The 27996-nt window shown below is 42.7% G+C and overlaps 1 protein-coding gene across 3 annotated transcripts in view; it reads right to left on the bottom strand.

Moving 5' to 3' along the window:
* Positions 1-25565, bottom strand: part of ppp1r9ala (protein phosphatase 1 regulatory subunit 9A-like A) — a 30769-nt gene extending 5204 nt beyond the window's left edge. For 2 of the 3 annotated variants that reach the window (XM_083776262.1, XM_083776263.1), the window contains exons 1-16: positions 25404-25565; positions 22689-24839; positions 7001-7133; positions 6751-6874; positions 6141-6245; positions 5687-5825; positions 5075-5239; positions 4620-4673; positions 3993-4222; positions 3329-3425; positions 2941-3058; positions 2593-2744; positions 2045-2378; positions 1881-1938; positions 1594-1665; positions 448-649 (exon numbers count right to left, since the gene is read on the bottom strand). In XM_083776262.1, the coding sequence (XP_083632388.1) occupies positions 448-649; positions 1594-1665; positions 1881-1938; positions 2045-2378; positions 2593-2744; positions 2941-3058; positions 3329-3425; positions 3993-4222; positions 4620-4673; positions 5075-5239; positions 5687-5825; positions 6141-6245; positions 6751-6874; positions 7001-7133; positions 22689-24656 (3951 nt within the window). In that variant the 5' untranslated portion in view covers positions 24657-24839; positions 25404-25565. The remainder of the gene's footprint in view (positions 1-447; positions 650-1593; positions 1666-1880; positions 1939-2044; positions 2379-2592; positions 2745-2940; positions 3059-3328; positions 3426-3992; positions 4223-4619; positions 4674-5074; positions 5240-5686; positions 5826-6140; positions 6246-6750; positions 6875-7000; positions 7134-22688; positions 24840-25403) is intronic. The other variant, XM_083776264.1, reaches the window with a different exon arrangement.
* Between the last annotated feature and the right edge of the window lie 2431 nt (positions 25566-27996).

The following is a 27996-nucleotide window of genomic DNA, read 5'->3' as shown; positions in this document are numbered from 1 at the left end:
GATTTCCCTGTGTTAATTTCTACACCCAGGCTGCTGTTATACAGTATCGATTTTCCCTGTTTAGATTTATTTTGCAATACATAGATTTTCAAATTGTTGTCGCATTAACCACATTTGTACAGGTGTTTTATAATTAGTTGTGCACTGGCTTATACTCTTAGATCAACAAGTAGATCTACAAGCTCACAATGAGACATGCTGAGCCTCTAGATCTTCTTAGACATTTAGGCAGTTACAGAATCACTGTTTAACCGTCAGTGACATTAGTCGCTGTGCACACCCCTAGTCAATAGACTGTTTTTACTAGCAAAGGTAGGCTAGTAGACTCTAGTAATTTCAAGGGAGGCACATTGCTCTAACTTTGAAAACCCCTGCCCTGCACTGCACTAAATGACTTTTTTAATGTTGTTATGCCATCTACCTACATGTCAACCATTGGATCCTCACCTTATTCTTGCGGTCCTGACTTTGCTCACTGCTGCTCTCAGTGGCTACATATGGCAGACTGCTGCTGGAAGATGACGGATCCTTGTCTCTGTCCCTGTCTTTGTCTCCGAACCAGGAGAAGGGCATACATGTAGGGATGGAAGCCATGGACTCCGATGGAGACAGGTTCCCTCCAGACTCCTCCAATAGCTCTGCAGACCCTCTGGGTGAAAACATGTTCAGGATTACACATTTGAACCCGGGACCTGTCGATTCTCAAGACAGCCACTTTACCCAGTGAGCACTGCCGCCCCAAAGGCAGAGTCCATGCTGCCCTGTACAGTTCACCCAAATGGAAATGTTATCCCAAGAGGGTGCATCAAATGTAGAGGAATAGCCATGGGGTCACCAAAATCAGTAGGGTAGCGTTCAGCCAGAATTCTACGTATATCCCCTTTCCCACAAGGAATCCATAACATACAGTAGAAGTTCTGTATGGGCCGGTGCCTGTTCCCACATTAGATGACTAACGGCTACAGTATGTAATGCTTGCACAAGAGATGTCTAAAGCAAACTGATACTAGGCATTTGTGGACAATAAAATATGTATTTGGAATGAACTCATTCACTGGAACTCAAGGATCACTTTGACGACTTTTTGTTGGCAGTGTTTGTTTTCATGTCAGTGAGCAGCACCATCTTGTGTAAACACACAGGTGTCGCAGTCCCAAAGGAAACGGAACGGGAGGTTATCTAAAATCCCATGCTGTTCCGCTTCCCGTTTATTTTTCTTCACAGAGATGGATTAATCTTTTTCTGCATTGTTTTTCCAGTAAGGCATGCTGTTTTCAAAAGGCAATAATTAGAGAACAAACTGAACACAGCACACAAAATATTTTCCCTGCATTTTCCACATCTCGCCGTACCATGGCATCTACCATGAAGCCGATTTCTGCAAAACACATTTGTTTATATTTTTCAATCCTTCTCTTTCTGTCTCTGTCTGAAAAACGCGTCCAGTCTGCAAGGACCTTTAGCCTACAGTATATTGAAGATTTCCAGTGGATTAAAACGGCTTTCAGTGAAAATAGAAAAGGGGTTTTAGATAAGATCTTGTGTGAAAAGCGCCTTCACTAGCAAGGCTAATGTATGATTGGAATGAAATACCTGCTGTCCAAAGATGCTCTCATCGCCTCTTTGTCGTGTTTCTTCCCTTTTCCACCGGACTTCCGGAGGCCCCTGTGTTGATCATCAGTAGCATTAGTTTAAGTCAGACTAAAACGAAAGTTACGTATGTCACTACGGTTCTATGAATCCCGAATGACCGCCAGAGGGGGTGCTTAAAGCACTGAATAATCCCTTTACATTATTATTACATTATTCAGTGCTTTAAGCAGGGATGAAATAGAACTGGCAATATGTTAAATTAGACAATGATTTCTCAGGGAACTCACCCAAAGTCAGGAAAGCGTCGTTTTGGTTTTCCTGCTGAGGGGCTCTCATTTAAATCTTCTAGACGGAGGAAAAAAACAACAATTATAACCAATCAGAGTCAACCCAAAGGACAGTCATGCTGCATAACACATGACGTCACCTATAGATGTCTTTAGGTGTCTACCTTTGACCTCCTTGCTTTTGCCTTTGGACTCTCTCTTCTTGACGTTGTGCAGGAACCCTGGTGGCGAGTGTGGTGACAAGCAATCTTTAGGGGGCGACAGAGAGGGGCTTCCACTGCTTTCTAAGCTGTCCCTCTGGGACGGCGGTGACGAGGGAGTGCTGGAGAGCTCTGCCTTGCTCCCGGACCTCTCCAAGTCCTGTGCGACTCCGTCGTCTCTGGGTCCATTCGCGGGGTAGGACACCTGCACCGGCAGAGAGAGACTCTCCTGGATGGAGTTCCTCCTCCTGGGAGTGTCCTGCTCCTCTTCGTCCTCCTCGTCCTCCTCCTCAGTCTCCTGCCCGGGTCAAACTGGTTATTATTACATTGACGTGCCGTGCAGCAGAGCAAGCACGTTGTTGATGCCACTGGTTCTTTGGTTTGTGGTGAACAAGACGTCTCTTTTTAAAATGTATTCAATGGAAGTTGTGGGTTATATTTGGGTGTAAAATTCTTCAGTTCAGTCAAATGAAGATTTAAAAAAATAGTGGCATGACTGGCATCTGACTGACCTCCGAGTGACGTGGTGATGCAGCGAGGCTCTCCTTCAGCTTGCTTCTAGAAGGTGGCTGTCGCTTGGCCTTCTGAGCCAGCAGGCACTTGGCTCTATGTGCACTGGTATCCAAACGCTCAGTCTCTGGAACCACCTCACTCCAGTCTGCTTCTAAGAGAGAGAGAGCGCAAGAGAGATGGACAAATCATTCAAGAATGCCAAATACAACCCAGATGTCTTAAGCAAAAAATAATCATTTTATTTTAAATTAAGGCAAACGAAAAAACTATTCTCATACTTTGTCCGAAAATAACAACAAAACCTGTGTGTGACGATGGCAAACGTTATTAAGAGTTTCTACTGTTACCTTGTAGAAGCGAGTCAACAGACAGTGTGCTAGTCACTGGATCTCGGCTGCTGGATGTCCGCTCGGCTGCAGACTCCTGACTGCGCTGACTTCCCACAGAGGACTCTAGCACAGCTAGCTGTGTGTAGAACAACAAAACAGCAGTTCAGCCTCTCCTCACGTGGGCACAACGTTATTGTTGCCGTCTGGCACAAACCTCTTATGTCCATATTCTAAAGTAGCAGATCTGCAAGCTGGAAACGTGATGCGAGGCGACGCATTTTGAGAATGCAGATCTGCTACTTTGAATCCTGAAAACTAACTGTTTTGGACATGTGAGGTTTCCACCCGACAGAGGCGTTATGATGGCTCAGCATCTTTTCTTCAGTCAGGGGCTTCTTATTCTTACCCTCTCCTGCAGGATGTTCAGCTGCTCGCTGTACCACTTATCCTTTTCTTCTAGAAGCTTCTTCAGCTCCTCCTCTTTCTTCACAAAGTCTATCTCTCTGGGGGTGAAACGGGGAACACACCAATATTCATCTGAAGTGCAATCAAATAAATAGGACACATGAGCCTTTTAACAGCGAATGACCACAAGCTGCTTTGATGTAACTTCCTTTGTAACGCTTTAGTCCGAGTTTCAAGTCAATACAGACTAAGTAAGTACAGTATATGTACAATGTATCGATAAGCTTATCGATAGTGCTACTTAAAACTGTGTTATCTGTATTAGGACAGTATCAAAATTATGCCAGATATGCCGCACTATGACAACAAATTAATGATGTGCTAGAGACAGACGTTGATGTCATTATCTACATTCAAGTTTTACTTACATTTCTCATCTCCTTCAGTGAACGCAGACACAACACAGAAACAGTGTAGTAATAAATCAGGACAGGTATTAGTAAAGCATAGTTATAATATAATAGGTCAACTTCACTGGTGGAAAGACGCACGGTAGTATTGCAAAGAAAACAAAACATTTTGGCTCAATGACCATGGAAATAATTGGTTATTGGGAAAAATGCCAATACCCTTTTAGGTGTAACTTAAACTTCAGATTAACTCACTTCTGCTGGTAGTCCTTGAGCAGTTTCTTTGCCTTATTGTACTTCTTGTCTAGAGCTTCATGCTGGCTCTGGCTCTCACTGAGGTGTTCATTGGTGGTCTTATACAATGTCTGTGCCTCCAGCCAGTAACCCTCCAGCTTCAGGATTTTATCATTGTTTTCCTCAATCTTCTTCTCCAACACAGCCTCCCTGGAATCCCATGACGCCTTGTCTTCCTCTGATGCAATTTCCTACAGAGAGAGCGTGGCATTCAATATTTGACACAGGTTTGATTGATGGAAATCTATGGAATCGTTCAACAAGTGTCTGATGATGTGATCATCATATTTCTATGTGTAATCAGTTAACACCCCGAGCGGCATAAACTGAGTTCTCCGTCCTATCAAATAGTAACGCCCAGCGCTCAGGACGGAGATTAATAAAAAGGACATCAAAACCGATCGCATCGCTCAACAGGCTGGGAGCGTCTGTTGGGCAACATTCAATGTCATTTCCGGTTGGGACGTCATCCAAAATATTCCCCCCCATTTTAGCGGGGGCGTTTAACGTGTTAAATAGTTTGAATAATAATTTAACTTGTAATAGTGATCAATAGCAATCCCAGATTAGCCCAAAATAATGTCATACCTTTTCCTTCAGTTGGTTTATTTCAGCTGTGGCAATGCTGTTTTTGAGCTGAAGCTAGAGGATAAACACAAACAAACAAGCAGTTAATTTCACCATGCTCGTCTTTACCCAACACCACAACATCAGCAGTGGTTGTACAATTTTGAGGTAATTGTACTTTACTTGAGTATTGCCAATTCCCAATACTTTTACTTCTACTCCACTATATCTCAGATGCAAATATTGTACAATGCGTCGCATTTTCAAAAGCTTTTTATACATTTGAAAACTTGAAATGCATAGTGAGTACTTTCTTACATTTGGTACTTTAAGTACATTATGATGGCAATACTTTTGTTCTTTTACTCAAGTACATTTTTAATTCCATACTTTTACTTGTAACGGAGTAGTTCTACATTGCAGTATTGATACTTTTACTTAAGTAAAACAGTAGTCGTGGCATTGGGATGACATGCCTCTTTGAACTTGAAGGCCAGCTGAGAGGAACTCATGTTGCTGGGCATGAACAAGGCCTCCGTCTCAGGCAGGTCAAACACCTCAACGTTCCTCTCTGGGCTGAAGTTGGAGCCCAGGATCTCCTCTTCTCCTGCATCGTCCTCATCCTCCTCGTAGTGCTCATCCTGACACAAAAGTAGGAGAAATATAATGTCATCACACGTTATAAAGGAACAGTCAGCTGCCCCACCCCAAATATGTCAAATGTGTGTATGATTCATCATTGTCTGGAGTAGGCCTGTCACAATTATTATATAATCAATCGCCTGATCGCAATTATTTGAAATAATCACAATTATTGCAGGGAGGCAGCACATGAGGGAGACTACAGGGTAAAAAAGACACACACACACAGCCACAAAATCACCAAAAATGTGTCCAACTTACTAAGTAATTATTTTGTCTAATAACAAACAACTTGACACTTGAACAATTTCAGATCAAACTTAATGTGTTCCCCATTGTTGCTCTTCTAACCAGCCCTCCTCAGTGCTCTAACACTTGGCAATGGAAACAAAAGGTTTTATCAATCATTTTAATCGACGAAATCAACACACGTCCTGCTGACTCACCTCCTCTGTGGAGTGCTCATAGGGGTCGTCCAAGTGTTGCTGCTGTTGTTGCTGTTGTTTTTTCTCCTGCTCCAGGGTCTCGCTGATGAGACGAGCAACCTCGCTCTGTGTCCCCGGCTTCTCCCGACCGATCAGGAAGCTGTTGGGAGAACGCACCTGTCAGTTAGTGCTGCATTATCATGGATTTGGCAGCAGACGGCAGCTCCCCCTGAAATTCCACACTATAGCTTCCCCCGGTATCTGACTCAGTCTACCTGAAGGATTCTAAGTTTTTTTTAAAAGGTCTTCAAAGCATGAGAACTACTGATTTAGAAGGCATTTGTCAAATCGGCCTCAGGTCTTAATGGGTTAAGCTTTTTATCACAACATAATGGTGGGGAACTCCCATCACCTCAGGCCATTTCCATCATAATAGCGGCCCCGCCCCCCAGGCCAAAATGGAGTTGGATCTCACCGGACCGTGCCTTTGGTGTTCTTCAGGACCGTAGCAGCAAACAGCTGTGTGACGCCGACCAGACTGATGCAGTCTACCTCCACTATCTGGTCATTCACCTGGATTCTAGAGACAAGTGACAGGGCATTACTAAAGAAAAAATATCCAAGCTTGCCAGAGACTATTAACTTATTTTTTTTTATTTTTTAATGAATGCCCTACTTGATCATACAACGGCGTCAAATAGAAGTAGCAGAATGATGCACAAGCCCGAAACACACACACACACACACACACACACACACACACACACACACACACACACACACACACACACACATATACATTCACCCAGATGGTGACACAACAGAGATCGGTTCCCTGGGAAACGGAAGTAGGCAAGCTATTTTCTTTAGCTGCCAGAGAAGGTTATAAATACAGATGCTTGTTTGGAAATCGTGTCTCGGGGCCTCGGGGGGATGAGGCATCCCTGGAGTTTGACGTTATAAAAAAAAAAAAGTGTTGTAGTATTATACAGAGATTGCAGAATGATCTACAAAGCACATGCCATTGTACCTGTATTGATTAAGAACTGTAACGCTACTGTAAAATTCTGAGGTAGGTATCTTACCTCCCATCTTTTTCAGCGGCTCCATTCTCCGTTATTGTTTTTACAAAGATGCCAAGCTTCTCCAGGCCCTGATCAGCGCCGACACCCATTCCTATGATACTGATGCCCAGACCGTTGTCTCCTGCTGGGGCATGATGAAACATTAGCATCGGATCATTGGAGGAGTGGGGCAAGCTTGCTGCTTACCCACACAAATACAATTCTGATCAGAAGACATCATGACTGGCCATGCAAGCTAGACTAGACTCACCCTTCTCAATCTCCACTGGAAACACATCCATCTTTTCAACCCTCTTCTCCAGCTCGTACTCAGCTGACGCTGCCACTGGGTCAACATCATCGTTGCGTCTATCGTATTCTTCATTGGAATAAGTACTGAAGACCTGTGTTGAGGCAATACACAGTTTAAAACACGGAACCTCCACAGTAATTACAATCACTTTTGACAGTTTAGGTCAGAGTTTTCATTGTGAATGAGATGAGATAATTGTTCTCCAATTCTCTAAGTCATTTCTCTCTCTCTCTTAGTCTCTACCCGTTTCATAATGTCATGGCTTGACAAAAAGATTATTGATTGGCCCGGGCGACTAGTGTAGTGGTCTGGGCAACTAGGCTGCCAGTGTGTCGCGGGTTCAACTCCCGATCCCGACGACCTTTGCTGCGTGTCACTCCCCATCTCTCTCCCCCCATTTCTACTGTTCTACTGTTCACTAATCAAAAAATGTAAATAATAATATTGATTGAATGATTGATTGAGCACTTGAAATTGAAAATGTATTCAATAGGATAAAAACACAAAAAAGCCAGAAGCTTGTGGTCCTTTTGGGGAAGGGAGGCAGGGTGCAACAACACAATAACAAAACTCAACAACACAAATCAAAACTGTTTCAAAACTGAAACACATTTTAGAATGGTGGGTGAGAAACTGGATTGGGTAGGAAGGTAATCATACCTTAAAGATACATGGTACTGCTGTACTTAAAACCTCTATAGGGGGTTAAATACCTTGCTTAAGGCAGCTTTAAAAAGAATTGCTGTGGTAGGTACAGAAGAGGATTTTCACAAAGACATGAACTCTTGACCCTGGGTGGCTTCCAGCCAAAGACTTTACTGTTCCTTCCCATCTCCTCCATGGTGCCCCAATTCGCTGTGAACCTGCAAAACCTTTTATACAGGTTTACTCTTGCAAATGAACTGATGATTAGAACTAGATATCGACAGTAGGAAAAGTAACGCACACCAAGGGGTGTGGTGAGGTGTTGACCACTGGGAACAAACTAAGGCTGCGTCCGAATTCATTCCCTATGCCCCATATAGTGCACTACTTTGGGGTTCCGCCATTTTGTTATAGTGTCCGAATATGTAGTGAGCATTTTTGCACCCTACAGTAGTGGACTGAAGTATCCCACAATGCACCGGGAATTGTAGGGAGCTCCCGATGGTCACTACAAAAACACAGCGAAGCAAATCTGCCCCATAATGCATTGCGCAAGCTCGCTCTTGAGCGCACATGCACGCGTTTGCGCACGTGCGCTGCTTCTGCATGCATGCGCTCATCGCGCTCCAACTCAGAAGAGGCAGAAGTTGAACTAGCGAAAGAACTCAACACAAATGTACTTTTTAAACTTTCGTTTTCCCCTCTTTTCTTCCCTGGCGGATCTCGAAGCTACAGATCGAGACAAATGATCTGTGCATTTATTTGAAATGGTTTTATTTTATTTATAATAAATCTACTCATTTGCAATAGTATTACTAATCTGATTCATTGTATCACCCAGGCCCAGCGCATGACGTTAGGAGAGGAATCAGTTGCTTGCTGTAGAATATATTTGTGAGATTCTTTATCCCAAACGTAGGCTAAATACATGCATGTGAGACACATATTAATTGTGTCCGAACATATGTTTTATTAATATTCATTCATTCCTGCCATGAAAAAATATGCTATCTAACATTATTTCATTGAATTGCGATAAATGCATTAAAACTTCATTGTGTAGGCAGACAAGGCAGTCATTTATTGGTCTGCTGTTTCTGTTAACACCAAACGTCCGTATTGTGAGCAGAGCTTGTAGATCGGCTACTTTTGGTAATTCTTTACCAAAAGTACCCAAGTAAAAGTATACAAGCTCACAACACGGACGTTGCGCGTTGCTTATAGATCGGCTATTTTTGCCGTATCCCCCCGCCCCAGGATTAGCGGGGGTTCATGTGGTCATGCTGCTGATATTTTCATATAGCCTATTGTCAAGGTTGTGCACTGTTTTCATATTGCTGGATAATGGATATAGCCTAATATTAATTTATTGATAATAATCATAGGCCCATTGTTATTTTAAAATAACCTTTTTATCATAGATATATAGGCCTAAATGCCTGCAAACATATTTTCATTAACCTATTTTTTCTTTATTCATTCATGAATTTAACAAACTGTCCTTGCAGGGAGGTGACAGCCTGCAGTCACTTATTTGATACAGTCTGTTCCTAGCGGAAATTCAGCCGCAGCGTTTTGACTGGTTTCTTGTAGTCAGTTGATTCTTCATATCCAAATGAGTGAAACGGCCGGGATAATTTGTTTATTTTTCAAACAGTTCTTTATGAGGCGATCTGAAAAAACCTAATGGGGATTTCATGCAAATAAAAAGTACATGAACCCGCGGAACTACAGCGCCCTCTACCGATATTGACGTCAGAGTCGGTGCTCCCCATACAGGGAGTATTGTCCGAAATCTTCACTATAGAGTCCACTAGAGTCTGGATCCCCGTATGGGGGGTAGGGAGTAGGGAACAACCCTAGCAATTCGGACGCAGCCTTAGAGTGGGAAAAAGGTGTCTCACACTCTGGCTCCATATGAAGTTTAATTCATTCCCGTTTCAGCCTGCTGGCCTTCCTCAGAATTAACAAAAAAGAGGAGAAGGTCTCTAAGATATGGAAGGACAGTAAACGGCAACTCCTTGATCTCCCAGTTGTAAAGTCTCATTGTGCACACTTGTTTTATTTTGCAAAGAGGTAAAGCTCCAAGAATCATAAGAATGCAAAAAGATACTAAATTTTCTTTTTTTTAATGTATTTAATTTGTACTTAAACTATGAATCTGCAGGCTGGGCTCGGACAGCACTGAATGAGTCCCCACAGCTGCTTCCTGCTTGGAAATATACATCCACAAACACACACTACCGGCAGAGCAGCAGAGTAGCAGTGAAAGTAGAACACAGCTGTGAAAAGCAAAGAGGTGGATGAAGCAATGATCAAGGCTCTGAGGCGACAGGTGTTCAGCATCACAGCAAAGACAAAAGAAAACGAGCCGTGCCACAAAAGAACAAATACATCCCTGACCTCACAGCTTCGAGCAAACAATATGAAAGATTAGCACGGAGAGAGTAGCACATCGTTTTGGTAGATTGGGCTCTGGTCTTTGGTATTGTATTGGTACAATTTTACTATGATCATGTGTATTTGCTTTGCATAGCCTACCATAGATATTACACAGCAGAAATATAATAGCCCCATAATCCAATTAGAAAAACGCTCCCATGGTTCATGCTAAGGTGAGCATTGTCATACTCCCCAGTCCCTGCACAAAGGAGATAAACATCTGCTGTAAGTCAGTTACCAGGATGTAGTTAATGCACACACTTCATTCCGTGTTAAGCCACAGTTAGTAGTGGAGCAACGTTCTGTGTGTTCTCTTCAAAAGGCAACCGAGCCTGCTGGGATTTCCAACTAGCTTTTAACAGATTGCGAGTACATTTTCTATGCTGTATTAGTATCACTATGAATCCATTTATGTGGAAGGTCGAGCACTGCGAGCAGAAGAAACAGCAGCCCTGCTCGGCGAGCTCCAAACAGACCTCAGCTTTGGCATTCTTAAAGAATCTCCTCATGGAAGAAAAGCGAGGGGGAAAAAAATCACTTGGATCGTCTTTTAGGAATGACTTAAATGGAGCTGGGTTTAATTTCGTGTCAATCCAAGGACATGCACTCTAGAATATTATTTTATCCCACTCTTGACGCAGAAGGTTATTTGCATGCAGACAGAGGCCAAAGTGAAGGAATTGGTCAACATGTCAAGGTATTAAATTAAGTTGGCATCTAGCACTGTGTGATTACTATTCTCTTCTATTATTATTTATCTGCCTACAGAGGCAAAAACAAATGAACTTTTTCCCCACTTGTTTTTGCCAGGTGCTAACCTGGCTTATAATCACTACTGGGGCTAGTAGGGACCTAGTAGACACTTTTTCATGATTGGCTGCCTTGTCTCTAGGCTACCTCTAAGCCCATCGTCTGAACGGAATCTGCAGATTCTCTGTGCCATGTCATTGTTCCGACCTCCCATTGTTCCGAAATTACTAACACTATCTCTAAACCTAACCACAAGCACGGGAGCAGCGCATGTTCGCCAACCAGCAGAGCAAGCACGGGAGCAGAGCATGTTCGCCAACCAGCAGCACATGTTCGCCAACCTTTCTGCATGTTCGGACTAACGGGACTTCGGATCTATGGGCAGTGCCCAGATTCTCAACGGCAGCCATTGTTTACATACATGGAGGGAGCGAGGGACAGGGGCTGAAAACTCTACTATGCCATGTAATTATTAATTACAGGCACGGCGATAAAATAATTATGGCATCTTGCTGCACCTGGCAGTTAAGACTGAGTCATTCTTGTTACCGAATGGGTTCCCAGATAATCTACCTCACTAGACTCATGCACTAGTTTACCTGACACTGCAGTAACACTGTTTACAAGTGTTTTATGTAACATGTAACTGACCTATGTCCTCAGGAAAGCCCTGACTTTAGCTATACCTAATATGGTTTTGTAACATGTTTTTGCCAATACAATTTTGTGCATCTCTCTTTCCACTTCACCAGTTTGTCAGTTTATGAAACATACTACAAATCAAAGTGGTTAACACCTGATGCAATCTATGCAAACATGTCACATTTTCTATTTCACAAAAGTGGATTAGACTATCAGCTGTTAGCCAATAACTCGTTCTACTGAGAATGAAAATCTACCAATACTGAATGCCAAATACTTTGTACACTTTGTTATATCAACATAACACACCTCACAATATTTGCCCCCATGTCACAGTGAATTCAGCACTGTTTAACAGCTAAAACACCCAAGATGCACACAGAACTGGCTTCCTTGTTTCCTCGAGGGCCAACACACACAGTCATGTGATGCTGCACTCAAACATGTCCAACCTGGGAAATCAAACAAAGACTAATTCCAAGTCCCTCCGGCGGGGCACCGACTAGGGCTGTGATCTCCCAAGTGCTCCCCATATGTCAAGTGTGGTAACATTCAGTGGAAAGCTTAAAGTACTCAACTCGACCCAAGTGTAGGCGATGGTTACCATTTGGTTGCACAGACAAAAGAGAGCAAGAAAATCTGTAGGATTTGGAGTTTTCAGTGTGCAGAGGTATGATGTAACCCAGTAAACATTTCCACTCCAGGCAGCAGACTCTGTGGTCTAGATCCTGAAGCATGTCAGGACTTGAGGAATCTACCACAAGCTATAGTCTCCTGCTTGCTCTCGTCTTTCAGTTTCTCTATGTAGATTTTGGCCCCGGTTCAAAATAAGTCATAGGTTTTTGTGACCCCCCCCACCCCACCCCACCACCACCATTTTTGTTTTAATTGAGATCATACATTTGTGTGTGAGAGGGACATGTCATCTGGACATATCAGCAATTATCTTCAAAGTATAGATTTGATTTTGAAGACCAATGGGTTCCTCTCCCTAGATAAATGAAAAAGATTAGACTAGGGGATTATACACTCTACTGCTGCTCTGTGGTAAAGGCTGGAATGCTATTCATGAGGCCTCTCCCTTAGAAATAACTTTAGTGAATCTTTTGGCTTCCTTTTTCATTAGCAAATACTTTTACCATAATATTGTACATTGTCTTGATTGTGTTGACAGATCATATCTTACGTTATATAAGACAGACACAAAGGCAAGGCCATTGCCCAAGCCATTTAAGATTACATCTTTTTACAAGTTGTCAGACAGTCCAGTTAGATCTCAAAACAAATTAAAACATCTAGGAACATGAATTTTACAAGGGATCTTTTATATGAGCCACCAAGTTTAGAAAATTGGAGCCAGTTGAAAATTAATCCATAAAACTTGAGCAGGGAGCATTTTATTAACCATTTAATTTGTGTGTTGTAGTTGTGAAGTGTAAAAAAACATGGGGTAATAGAATATAAGAGGAAGTGATGCGTCCCAGGCCTCTGTTGAAGCCGTAGTGGTTATGCTCGGCTCTCTCCGGTGCTTTTTGCCCCTTCTAACGTCCAAATTCCCTGTTGCCATGGACTCCTCCGGCTTTTCTGAACAATGTCCCTTTCTTTGCTGAAACCTAATCGCTCAAGCGCCATCTTCCTGACAAGAGAGAGACCCAGAAATCAATCTCTTTATTAGCCCCCAAAGCACACACAGCTCACTGTTGTTATCGCTGTCTCTGGTTAGGTTACCATACCACCAATACGCCCATTTTCCTTCATCGCAATGTACAAGCCTGGTTTGCCCAGGTGAGTTATGCCATTGGTTCAAATCAGAATGCATAACTGTCCGTCAGCACAGGGCCAGCTGCTACTGACAACTAGGTCCACTATGAATAAATTCAAACCTGCCAAAGGAGGAGGGGATCATGGGGTCTTTTTTTTTAAGTAGCCCCAAAGTAGGGCAATTAATGCATTCTTTGTGATGCCATTCTTCCTTAAAAATGTTAATAGGGTGGCAGAAGTTGTGATGTGGGTTGCCGTACCAGTGTGCCATCTGTTTCATATTTTCATTTTCGCCACGGCTTGTGAAAACCACAGTTCCAAACAGCACGCCTAGATTAACGATAACTTTTTCAATCCACCTTCCAACTGCTTTCGAAGTTCTGCCCCTGTGCGTGTGCCAACACACAGATGTGCACATAATCTCCACACCCAACACTGTCTGACTGAAACCCCTTTCCATCTCCAACCCACCCCCACCTGAAAAGAAATACCAGTGTGGGAAATGAGTCAGCAGCTTGGAGGAAGAGCGGAGAAACCCTGCCAGTGCAGCACAGCCATGCAGGGACGAGCATTGGCCTGGGGTCGCTCGTACTATAAGCAGTTCTACGAAAAACAACAAATGAACACATGCTGCGAGAGTAATCTGGGGGTTAGGGGTTGTGGATCATAGTGTAATTAGGAAAGAAAGCATGGAGCCAAGTTTCTCAGTCCCAAATAAACAAGACAGATATACTAACTTCCTTCGAGCATGCACTTCAGACATCACATGGTGATGTTTGGTACTTTTTTACACTGATTAAATACAGGCCAATATTTGGTACACTTTTCCATCTTCCAACTTCCTGTGGAGTGATTGCAATGATATGCCGCCTTGAGGGGTGAAATTCCACGATAGAATCTGATAACTGTATATGGTTCAGACAAGAGACGGGTTAAGCAGGTTTATTTACAAATGCCACGTAAGCAAAACCTTCCACCGCATCCTGTAATTTAGCTTTAACTGTGACAGAAAACGTAGATGCCTGCCATTGTGCCCATTTGTAATCAAATAACTAAGCGGTCGAAGGCGGCTGAAATCAGCCCCAAGTCTATAATCATGCCAAGCTGTTTAATGACCAGCATTGAGCCGAACGCATTAGTATTCATCCCCATTCATTCCAGAGTCCAGACAGTCCCCCACAAGTCCAGGTGTCTGGAGGGATCCCAGATCCTGCAAGGGCCTCATTCTCTCTGCTGGTTGGATGAGGGTGGGGTCTTGTCAGACACATTCCACTGGCCAGAAGAACCAACACAGATAGGAAGTGGAAAGCAAAACACTAGGGAGGGATGGGCACTATTCAGTGCAGGACAATAGCTAAAGTAAAGGGGTAGCTAAAACTACCTAAAAGGGGTAGTTCAGTTCACCCCAAAACGATATATATATATTTTTCCTATTAATTACTCATCCTATGAAGCCTTGAATTCATGGAATTCATTGTCATTTTGTCATTCTTGATACAACATTCCAATATTTAATTGAAGTAAACAGGAGGCCACAAGAGCAATACTAAATTATATTTAAAACGATCAAGCAGGACAGTAGTCAGGACAGGATAGTGGTCCTCCCTGGATTACTCTGTAAGAGTTGTTTTTGGTCTTTATACATTAAGTTGGTATTTGTTATATAGCTTGGCCTCCTACTTACTTCAATTAAATAAATATTGGAATACTAAATTAAGAATGTGACACACAAAATAAATCGCCATGAATGATTCTGTGTTAATTGATAGAAAAAAGGTTTTGAGTCAACTACCCGTTGCTTAAAACTTTCCCGAACTGAAAAAAAAAAAAAAAACGTTGTTTTTATGGGTGTCAAGTCAGGTGGTAGCTATAAAAGTCCACCTCAGCATTTTAACTGTTTGTATCCACCGAATACAATTAATCTACTTTTAAGGATTCATATGAAACAGAGCAAGGAGAAGCACGAAAGAGCACCACACCGCCTTACTGGAAACAAATAATCAGTCTTCAGTTATCCAACATGAGTAATTCTCTGGCACGGTGGCACAGTCAGTAGTGCTGTCGCCTCCCTCCTCATCAGTGCCCATACGCGAGGCGGGGTTGGCGACAGGGCCTTTCTGTGTGGACTTTCCCCTAGGGTAGGTACCCTCACAAAAACATGCAGTAATCCTGGTCTCTAAACTACCTCCCCCTTGGCCAGCCAACTGGTTGGAATAACGTGTTCCTTCCACGAGCTACGTCCAAGCGTTGAAACTCTCCCCTGTCAGGTGAAAAGAAGCAACTTGGACTCCTCATGCATAGAAGGAAGCATGAGATCGGTCCGCTGCGCTGCCCCCCCCCCCCCCAGGTTGGCAGAGGAAGTGTAGAGCCCAGGATTACATTAGATAATTGACACTGGGTGAAAGAATGGGTTACAAAATCGTGTGGAAAAAAAAGGTATGGTACACGTTCAGCGATTGTATGTATTGATAACAGCAAGGGATTGTGTGGGCAAGCCTGTCTCCGCTTGCATGCTTGTCTCTCTCTCAGCGATCAACTGCACTGTGCTTGACACAGGTAGTTTATCTAAAACACCACACTGGTGAGTGCTTCTACGCTTGCGCTTCATCTGCACATTGAGCTCTGTGAAATAATGAAACTTTACAATGTAAACCACGTTTGTTTCTTCTTCCACCACACCTTGTGTGTATATGAGTCAAGGAGGAAGGACAATGTCTGTTTGCTTGACCGAGATCTTTTGGTTGTACTTCCTGTGGGGGGAGGGACAAAGCGGCAGGTGCAGATCCCTGCCATTTTCTTTCCCGTCACGATTAACTGGTTCTCAACTCTGTTCCAAAATGTACTAGTAGTCGCATGCGGCATGACACACATTAGTAGCTGAGACAAGTATCTCTAGACAGACGGGCAACCCCAACAACCTGTCCACTACGCAATGTGTTGCACCAGAGAGAATAATAACACGCCTACAAAAAGGAGCGTTCCTCATTGCTGTAATTCTTGGCTTGTGGATGGACTATCAGTCTCAAGGTGAACGCAGATTCCAGCAGGTATAGATTGCTGGGTTCACGAGACCTGCGGTTTAAAGCTTTATGATTTGTGCCACTTTTTCCACAGATTAGGACACGCCTATGAATACAATGACAACAATTTCACACTAAACAGCCAGGCTTGTTTTTCTATTTGTAGAAAGGACTGTTGTGCGTGTGTGTGTGTGTTATTTTTAAGATATTCTCAACATGTGTTCAGAATATCTATGCCATACACTAAAATCTTAGGTGTTTATTTATCCATTCGTAGTATTAGGGTGTATAAATGTAACCAACAACAAACCTTATGGGTTAAATTAACACTGAGGATTGTATAGTGTATCCATATAGCCAGTGGGTGCAGCAGACTTCTGTAATGACACAGCAGTTATGGGAATGCAGCATTTCAATGCCCCACTAAGAAATGCACTGCTTTATTTACGGAGCTACAGAACAGAAATCTAGATTATCAAGTCAATACTTAATTGCTGAATTTGCTGTGATCCCTCTTTTACTAACAATGTGAGTAATAAAATAAAAACATCCGCTTTCACTACAATGTAACTAAACAGTGAATGAACATTGTGTGATTGCAATCACCAACTCAAATCACCCAATATTCAGCCATAAAACAGACTTTGAATCATTCCACACCAATCCCCATTACCAAAGTCTGTTTGCCACCCTCTTTATCCGAGGTGCACTTCTCATCCTGATAAAAAGTTGTCCCCGGTGGTTTACAAAGAGGAGCTTTCTTTCTCCGGGGATACCTCCTCTGTTAGCTTCAGGTTACTGGGGACGTAATCCTGTTGGGAGCACAAAGCACTTCCTCTCTGTCGGCCAGGACTTGAGGGTGCTGCTACTTCACAGTGCCAGGCTCACACTAGCACTAGGAAATTGTAGCACTGGAGCCTTTTTCTAGCTAGGTAGGAGTCATGGTCAAGGGCCGTCCTTGTGAAGAAGTCACCCCTTTACAGGTCCATTTTTACACTCTCAGATTTAAATAGGCACAGAGGATTTTACTGTGTACAAAAAAACACCACGTAGTTTAAACTGACACACACACGTTCTGAATCTGTTTTACTCTGAAGCCTAGACAAACTTTATCTGCTTTATAAAATAGAACAAACTGCCCTACAACATAGTGTGACGGCCAGTCACAATTGACTCTTAATTGACTAATTGGATAATTAACAGGCCATCACCACTTAACGATGATTGACACCTGGCAATCTCCCTGCTCAGGATAGTTGCCACAGGTGTGTCACTCTGTGTGGGAGAAACAGTTTGCATGCTGGCAGCAGCTCTCAAAGACAGTGTCCAGCACACTCTGCATTTCTCTACCTGTTTTTTATTTTGATCGTTTAAGTGGCTCGAGTTGGAGCATGTTTTAGAAACAAATTCACTCACTGCATAAGAAGGCCTGCCGAGATTCCTCCAACTCCACTGTGCTGAAATCCAGGGAGGAGAAGTAAACTGAGGAGGTGATTTGTTGCAGGAGGATTGGTTCCCTATTTTGAGTTGACCTAGTGGGACCCTAAACCACTCACAGGTAACGCAGACACTGTCACTGACAACAGGAGAAATACAAACACTAACATTTGGAGGCAAACCACTTAATTAACAGCAAGAGGATCTTTCTTAACCACTCCCTACAGCAGGAGGATCTGTGTCCCTTTGTTTTGTTTGAACTGAACTCTCAAAGACCAATTTTACTTTATTTCAAAGGAGTGGTGAATTGAATTAATAACCCCATTTGTGCCCAAGATTTTGAGTTGAACATTTATTGAATATATTTAGTTGGGGTTTCCTTATTTGTTGATTTTCGTTTTGAATATTGAATGCCATTTGATGCTTTTGTTATTCTCATTGAAAAGTAAATAATGTTGTAACCTAAACTAACCCACCCCTGGTTTCAATACAAATACTGTTCCAATTCAACACATTTAAGCGTTCTTTATCTTTTACTGAGTCCTTTGTCCGATTTCCTTAAACCACCTGGCTAGTGGCTGCACAAAGAAGGAGAGGCTAAGGTCGCATTCATACCAGAGAGCTTTGCTGCGATTAAAACGAATCCTGCTGCGCATTGTCAGAAAGTGCGCTTCGTTTGGCAGGTGTGAAGGCTCATTCGAATCCTAATGCGCAGCAAATAACCGCATTTTACTCCGCCCAAAAACGTGGGTTTCGCTTCGCTTCGAATCGCACTTGACTACGATTCGGTGCAGGTGTGAATGCAATCCGCAGTAAATAAAGGAAATGAAGCAAACATAATGTGGCGGGTGAGGAGCTGAACACAGTTGGAGACGGTTAAGGCATATTTTACGCAGCGCAAAGATGTCCCGTTACTGTGGATAGACGTGGTCGAATAAGGAGACTGAAGCCCTGATCGAAATGAGGACGTGTAGGCTACATTAATCAATTGCTTAAGAAAACACATAAAAACACTGCAGTGTATTATAGCCTACATAATATTCTGTCTGTCTGTCTGTGCGTGCCGTAAACATGGAGTGCTGTCACTGTGTGGGACTGGGGAGTTATATCAGTGCGCTCATGCAGCGCTGTGCCTCCATGCCCAAAAGAACAGTGTGTGGCGGCTGCGTGCGTAGAGAGAGAGAGAGGGGGGGGGGGTCCCAGACGGCACGACACATGCACGTTATGAGTGTAATTTTATCACCATAGACCACTGTGTAGGCTATAGTTTATGAACGGAACACATTGATAAAGGTCCCCCCTGCTGCGTTTCCAATTGCTGCGAATGACAGTGTGAAGGCAAACCGCAGCCAATTAAATATGCAAGAAGCCCCTTTCCCCGCCCATACGGATCTGAGTCTACCGAAGTATTAGGTGAGAATGTGACCTAAGTTCCTCTCTGGTAGGTACACACCTGCCTGGCACCCCAAATAAGCTACTGAGGAAACCGTTACAATAGGAGTGACATATTTAAAATAGTAAACTCCAGTGTCACTCTCTCTGAACAATAAATCTAATAAAATATATCATAGTCATGTACTTCCGTCTTATTTATATATATATATATATATATATCCCATCAAATCATTTTTTAAGTACCTACGGATAAGAAGTTATATTTCAAAAACACAAGACGACTCAATCCAACTGCCATCTCTACCAGTTTTGGAAAATATGAATAGATGATTGTAGGTTATTCTGATGGTCATGGCCAAGTATCTCTGATTTATGATGCGTTTGTTACACAGACGATCATACAAGTTACTAAATGGCTGATGCGAACGTATATTACTCCTTCACTTCATAATTTTGATCCTAATATACCAGACCAATGTGTGAAGTGCAATGTGGAGAAGGGTACATTACTTCACTGTTTATGGCAATGCCCAGAGATCATGACGTTTTGGAAAGAAATACTTTTACTGTTAACTTTGAGGTTACTTTCCCGATAACCTCAAAGTTAACGGTATATATTTATTTTTAAATCACAACCGTGTGAAGTTCTTATCTTCTTACACCATTCTGGCCAATCGCAATTGGTATCCTCAAATCCAATCCGGCTAATCACTTGTGGTATCCTCAATGTTCTGTCCTTTATCCTCAATACATACATTGCTCAGCCAATCAAATCATCGATATGGGGTGCTCAGCCAATCAAATCATAGCTATGGGGTACACAAACAACGGTGGGCATAGGAGGGGCTAGCGCCCCTCAAAACCAGTACTCTAGTCTGTAATCCAGTCCAGGCTAAACCTACAATTGCACTCTTTTAGAAAAATCAAGATAAATTATTAAATGGTCTGGGGGTGCCCGCTGGCCTAGTGGTCCAGGCGCATACCACATATAGGCTCTCGCCTGACAGCGTGTCGCGTGTTCAAGTCCCGTTCATGACAACCTTTGCAGCAACCCTTCTCTCTCTCCCTCTTTCCTGTCTTTCTTCACTAACTACCAATAAGGCACGAAAGCCAAAAACAAATCTTTAAAAGAATATAATTATATAAATTGCACGAGAGAAATTGACTTTTGCCATTAAAGGGAATCTGCTATGGGGACAGTTCATGCATTTTATGGGGAAGGCAATCCTTTAGGACCTGTATTAATACATTCGTGGGAGGAAGAAATTTACAAATTCATTTTGTTTTGTTATTGTGTATGTATTATGTGATGTCTGTCAGCTCTGTTTGTTTTATAGGCATTTTATTAGCACAAGAGCCATACTATTGTCACTTTTTCAAAACACACGCGCACACACACGGCTATCTGTGATCTGTCAGGGAGAAGAGGACATGATTGCATTGCAGACTCACTGCACTCTGAAAACGCATCTTCAGATTCTCCCCCACCCAACACTTCCCTTTCCTTGTGCCTGCCTTCTGAATATGTTAGTTGTTTACTATATGTTATTTTGATTTGTTTTGCCGATCACAAATGTTAATTTTATTTAGACAGCATGTCTATGCTAGGTTCTAAATTATGTATACCTGGTATGCTACTTTCTTTGAAGCACTAAATTGTTGTGAACATTAACCCTATGGTTTGTTGACTAGGGTGAGGTGAAGGCACAGGGAGTGAATTATAAATTGTGAGACTCACTCAAAACTAGCATATTACAGTGAAAGGTAAAGCGTATCTTTGTCACCACTCAGAAGAGGGCTGAGACAACAGTAGTGCGCTGTCATTTGTGTGCTTTTGTGCCCCCCTTTCCCAGGATCCCCTACTGGGCTCAGGGGTTCCACTCCCAGAGAGAACAACAGTGCATTTCAGGGCCTGGATAAACAATGACATGATGTATTTTTCCCCTATTCAGCTAAAAATACTGGTTAGATATGTTGATAATACAGGAGTACAGGATGTGATCCATCACTCTTCTCGCCACCCCATCCACACAGTTCATGTGTTGATGCGAGAGGGGTGAAACAAAAAACGTATTGAGAGTACTAAATTATAAATCAATTTTACTTTTAGAAATCAAATAATTGCTTTAGTCATGTATCATGCAAATACTTCAGCTAATAAAATAAATCAGCTAATATTTACAACTTCACAAGCTAGTTACTGATTTTGACTGCTGGGTAAACCTTTTAAGTAATTTCTAGTTATCTGAGCCCAAACGCTCAGATGTGCATTTACTATCATTTATATATCATCATTACATAAATCGTAAAAGAACATGCATATCTACGATGCAATTGCAATAATCTTTCAGAAACCATAAGGTTGACGAAATAATTGTGCCGTGCCATATTCCCAAATAACTTACATCTGGCCCGGGCCAGACAGCGTGTCACGGGTTCGACTCCCGATCCAGACAACCTTTGTTGCGTGTCACCCTCCATCTCTTTCCCACATTTCCTGTCACCATACAGTACAGTACACTATCCAATGAATGCAGCAAAAGCCCCAAAAATCTTACTTACTAAGTTACTAAGAAAATCAAGAATTTCCCAGCCATAATGAGGCAACTTGTTTATGAATGAGATCATAGGCATGAACGCATACCTCCTCATGCCCACATTAGCCAAAAGTTCCTACATGTTCAGAGGCATGCATGGCTGGTTCACAAACAAAGGGAGAGGAACCACTCAAAAGGACAAAACCACCCTACCACTGTGGTAGCTCTGCTCACCAGGGTGGCCCATGGCCATGTTTGCATACAGAAACAGCAGAGTACAGTAAAATGCCACTCAAGTGTAATATAGCCTGTACCCATTCAACTTTGTTTCACCAAGAGTCACAGCTCTTCAGTCACTAGTGACAACAAACAATATTATGTAGAAGGCACAGGGAATCAAATCCCCCAAATTTCTAAAGAAATAAACCAAGTTCTGCACACAAGTAGTATCACCTATTCTTTTAAAAATGTCCTTTTCTATTCTATCAATAAAAGTCCTTTCTCAAAACATCTCAACCATACGTGATCGAGTCACTTTCTGGTTGAAAGATGTGTTGCTAGAATAATAAGTCCCAAAATGCCCCACAGAATGTTCCAAGCGAACATCTGTGCTGAAATTGTCTCCCCTCCCCTGATCTTTGGCTGGTCAGTGTACCAGAGGCCCTCAAACTAAATTTGCCTAAACCATGTCTCATGTGACAAAGTCTAAACACTCCATAGTTTTTCTAAACCATAGTACAAACTTGTGTGATGATACAGCAGAGCGGCCATGACGTGGGCCAAAGAAAGGCAGTCATTTTGTCACATGCCAAACAAACACCTATGGCAGACAGTGACTTCATCACTAGGCTGCGGTTATGAAGGAAAAACAGGCTACAAAGAAAATCTTTGCATGGTCACTCTTGCAAAAGAGGTTCTTAATGTTGTCTTTAATCTGACTGACCTTTTATTTACTTATTAAATAATAAAAAGGTAAAAATGTTAGGGGGTTAATGAAGGCACAAAAGAAATACCCACCAGAATAGGTTCTATGGAGAAGTTGATTTTCCTCCGTGGTGGGGGGTCATCCTCATCCGACAGCCCAGGGATCTCCTCACAGTCGCCCTCCTCCTCGTACTCCTCCTTGCACAGTCGCCCCTCCTCTCGCTGCCGCTCTGCTGCTGCATCATCCTCCTCCTCCTCCTCCTCCTCTTCCCCGAGGACCTGGTCTACATCCCTGTCATCCACAAATGCCGCGTTCTCAATGCCATACACCACCGGAGAGGCCCTGTCCCGGATACCCTGGCCCACCTGCTCCTCCTGCTCGCTCTCCTCCTCTGCGTCCTCCTCGTGGCTTCCTTCAATGCTCCGATCCACTGCTGCGGTCTCGTCCTCCTCCTCCTCCTCCTGCAGCTTCCTCTTCCCCTCTTCAGTCAGTTCAACCTGTGGTTTGTCCTCTGGGAATACACATGCGTTCGCCTTATCCGCCTCGCCCATATTCTCGTCACTTTGCAGGCCCCGACGTACAGGCTCACCATTGTGTTTCTCCAGGGGCAGGTTATGCTGAAGGTCTACCTTTAAGTCTTTGTGGCTTTGTGCCTCCCCCTCCTCAAACACACCGTCATCAGGGTACTCATCTTCGTTCTCCTCGCTCTCCGACGACTCGTTTTGGACTACGACCAGCTCTGCCCGCACCACACCTACCCCCCTCGGGTCAAGCTGCGAGGCCTGGCTGGACGGCATGTCTCTGCTTGGGCCTGATTCTGTGTGCCCATCGATCTTAGCACTCTCACAATATCTGGCTTTGTTAGCGCTCTGAATGCCGCCAGCTAACGGAAGATGTGCTTTCCCATCCCCCTGGGGCGGACTGCAGGGCTCTAGGCCCTCTCTACTGACCGACGGTCTACTGAAGCCATCGCCAGATGAGGAGGATCGCTTGTAGCCATGGCTGACAGGGGTGGCTTGCTCTAGAGAGAGCGGTTTCTGAGTGGCATCAGTTGTTGGAGAGTTGGGCTTGTACGCTGCGTTAGTCACTGGGAAAGTTGGTTTGATTGTTATGGTGGCCACAGGGGGAGATGCTTTGTTGATTGCACTGGCAGTTGGGGATATGGATTTATCAGTAACATCGCTTGGTGAGGAGGGGCTGTTAGTGGCTTCTTTAACAGAAGCAGCAGGTTTATCCCTTTTTGGAGATGTAGGCGAGTATTCAGTAGGAGTGCATGCTTTAGCGGAGACAACTGCACTTTTAGTGGTGGCTCTGTTAGCCTCCTCTGAGCCATTGTCGGCCACAAAGTTGTCCAGCCTCCTGGAGATAGGTCCGGCATTCAGCGACACTCTGGAAACATGTCTCTTCTCCTCGTCCAACTTTTCATCTGTCCGATAATTAACTGTTGATGTAAGTTGTGGGTCTGATTTCACGCCGATCTCAGTGGATCCTGAAATTCGCCTTGTGCTTTTCCCCTCATCAGAGGCACTGCCAAGGGACACGCGAGTCACTACTCTGTTTGAGGACTGCTTCTCTACCCCAGGCTGGTCTTTGATGCCCATTTCAAAGAGTTTTCTAGTGACGGAAAACTTCTCTGCCAATGCTACTTTGTCAATCTCAGTTTCTTCTCCCTTGGGGGTCTTGTCTAAATTATGTGATTCCGGGCTTGTGGCACTGGCACCACTTAAGTTAGTTTTGTGTGTGCTTGTTGGAATTTGAACCTTTGACGGGGACACTGGGGGCGCATCAGACTTTAAAGTTGTTTTAACTTCCGGACACTCTTGCTGCTGGCCATCCATCTGTAGGAATATGTTCTTTATTTTATTAACTCTGTTTCCAAAGGGCCTCCCTCTTGAGTCCTCCCGGGTGTCACTGGAACCATTTGCATATGACTTAGTAGCGCCCTCGGATTTCGTCCCATCAAAAGAACACTTAATGGCGTGGAAGTCTGACTTGTATGCATTTCTATGTGGAGAGGCACTCCTCAGGGTCCTCTCTCCTTTGTTTTCCGTTTTGATCATTTTCCCAAAAGATTAAGCCCACAATTTAGTTGGGGGGGAAATCATGGAAGAGCGAGAAGTTACACCGGGGAATGTTTCCTTATTTGTAATGCACTGCAATCCTCTTCTACACGAACGGTGCCATCATGGGTCCGGCGGCGCCTCTTCGGCACATTGTCTCAACTAAGAACACAACCAAGTCATCTATAAAGAAAAGAGCGAATACATTTAAAGTCTATAATCAGAGTAAATGTGTTATTCGACACTGTTGATCACAAGTACATTTAACGTGCTGCACCAAATGACTGAATTCAAGCAAATCCATTATTCGACCTACATCATAACATAGTCATTATACATGTTTTCTAGGCTAACTAAAATGACTATCTTTAAAGTTACGCTATATAAAGATCGAGCACAAAAGGCAAACCGAGCAAACTACGGAAAGCGAGCCAAAGAAATAGGCGAGTAAATTTAATACATGATAAATTCATATTTTGTTGTCTACTGAAACGATTATAATAATCTGAGATTGTGAAGGATTTGGGATGTTTCAATGATGGAATTCGTTCAACCAGCCACACATTAACAATCGTTTCCCTCAATCAAACGAATCGCTAAACAAAGTTGCACTGGATGAGTTCCAAGTCGTTCAGTTTGGTCGATTCATTGTCGCTATTTTAACAACACGCTTTGAAAACTATCAACACGGGTCCAGCACACACACACACCAGAGAAAAGTAAACAACTTTCGTAGCCTTTTCTTACCTTACAACTTGTGTTACTAGTGTTAGGCGGGAGCTGAAAACTCGCCTACTACTGTGTCTCCTTTCCACCCATTTATTTCCACTATGAAACTTGTGCCTTCTTCCTCACCGCCATCATTCCACAGTCCACACTCTCCAACGTTTTCCTGCCTCCAGACCTGTCGCGCAGTGCGCGAGCACGAGTCTGGCACGCCACGAGATCAGACAAAATCCATCGAGGGCGCGCACACATTCCAAGGCTGTAACCCCCCACCCCTTTCCCGAGCATGGCGCAGGCACACGAGAGACTCATGGCGTGGGAAAGTGCCCGAACCTTACCCACTCTCTGCACTGGCAACATGCCACATCCAGGTAAAAAAAAACATTACACGCATTAGTAGCCTACGACCTGTGTACGAGTCTGACTGTTTTGGTCTATATATTTCATTCTAAATGGGGCTCAGAGTCTGCAAAAACACTCAGTAGACCAGACAATCAGGTAAGCATATCATATTCACTGTTGGAACTTGGCATAATGTTGCTACAGTTCAATGAAAGTAGCCAATACAAAATCTGCTAAGAGCATAAAACCAGAAAAAACACTTTAGTGCTATAGCATTAAAGCTAAGTTGTGCCACCCCTTACCCCTTATCCCTAAACTTTTTTGAAAAACATTTTAAAATAATAAAAAATGAACTACAAGCTCACAACATGTTGATGTAGCCTACAGTATAGGCTATAGTTGAACGATTTTAAAATGTTTTCAAGATAGTAAAATATGGCAAATAGGTTTAGGGATAAAGGGTAAAGGCACGCCCAAGATAGGGCCCTAGACTTGTTTACATAAGGGTCCTCCATTTTCAAATAATCAGAACTAACTGCTGTGCTTGGCATTTTTGTAACAAGCTCTCAAAGTCAGCATCAATATTGGCATATCAAGCTAATTGTAGTTTAGGTGCATTAGCCATTCCCATGCTGCTGTTCATTGAGTAAATGTAATGAAAAGCAATATGTGGTCAAGACATGCTTGCAGGTATCTCCCTGCCTTTACACTCCCAGTTAATCAAGTCCCAAACTCTTCTCCCTTCTGGCTCCAAAACTGTGGAATGCACTTCCCATTGCAGTCAGAACTGCAGCATCACTCCCAATCTTCCGCCGTAGCCTGAAAACCCACCTTTTCAGACTCCATCATGGCCCTTAGCACTTACCCTAAACCCTTAGATAGCATTTCTGTTGGATTATATAGCATTTGATACAGACTTATAGCATGTTATGTAGACAGCACTGTAATTGTATTGTATGTAGTCATAGCACGCCATAGTACACATATATAGCATAGTAGTAAAGATGTATAGTTTATATGTATAGTGTATGTATAGTTTCACTATATAAATATTCCACTGTTACTTTCTTAGCTTACGCATGTTTCATGATAAATGCTTTTTATGTGATGTATTCCCATGCTTTGTTCTTGCTTAAATGTAAGTCGCTCTGGATTAAGAGCGTCTGCTAAATGCCTAAATTGTAAATTGTAAATTGTAATTGTAAATTGTAATCACTGCTATTTGAAATTGTCTGCAGGTGCAGGTTCATATTTAACAAATAAATTACAGGTGTTTTTCTTCAATAGCTTCATGATTATGTAGCTCAACCCAAAAAATCTCAAGGTAGGCCTACTTAATTCATTCTCACAGTACACTAAAATAGAAATCTACCATGCACACTTGAAAACAGGTCTCTTCCTCTGGGAGCTAGCTGTATATAAGGAAACATACAAGCTCACAGTTGTTTTAAGATGAACACTTGTTTGATTGACAACATAAAACGTAACAGAGGTCAGCAAAGACCCACTAATTAAGATTTTATATCCTCATGGTGGCTGTGTGCCTAGGTTTTTATAAATATCATCCAATTGAATTACAGGAAATAGAAAGCGGATCAAGCCTGGGAAAATATATGCTTTCTTCAATCATAGTAGAAGAGGATATAATTGCCTCCTAAATTGACCAAGTAACATATTGTGTGTTTAAGAAAGTGATGTTGCATGCTTTTGGCCTAATTTAAAACAATTACATGTATATGTATGTCTAACTTGTTACTTTAGAAGATTAAAACTTTAGTCTACACACCAAAACAAGAAGAGAGATATTATTATTATTATTATTATTATTATATCACGATTCACTAAGTGAGAAAATGGTAGCAATTATTGATACAATATGAAACAGGCTTGGCATTGAAGACCTAACAGATGGTGATCTATTTTGCAGGCCACCAAGTTGTCATTTCTTTAGTTGCCTCCAGTGTAATCCCATCTACATATTTAATTTATACAAAACAGACTATTAACCCCTTATCAACGTCACAATTTTAATGCTCTAAACAAGAAAATTAATCACAGAAAGGTGGTCTCTTAAACACCCTAATTGAACAACACACAATATGAAACAGTTGTGCTTGTGCTTAATTCTAAACCAGGTGGAGCTCATCAAAGATATAAAATCAAACCATGTTTGAGGAGTACAAGTACAACTTCAGGGAGGCAATTTGACTATTTCTGGAAAAGTTCAGATCCTCTGGCATTTCCTTGGAAGTTATCTGCACTTGCATTCCTT

The sequence above is a fragment of the Protomyctophum parallelum genome (genome assembly GCF_964188405.1).
Source record: "Protomyctophum parallelum genome assembly, chromosome: 11".
NCBI lineage: Eukaryota > Metazoa > Chordata > Actinopteri > Myctophiformes > Myctophidae > Protomyctophum > Protomyctophum parallelum.
The sequence above is the reverse complement of the archived record's forward strand: the minus strand, read 5'-3'. Positions and strand labels throughout refer to the sequence as shown.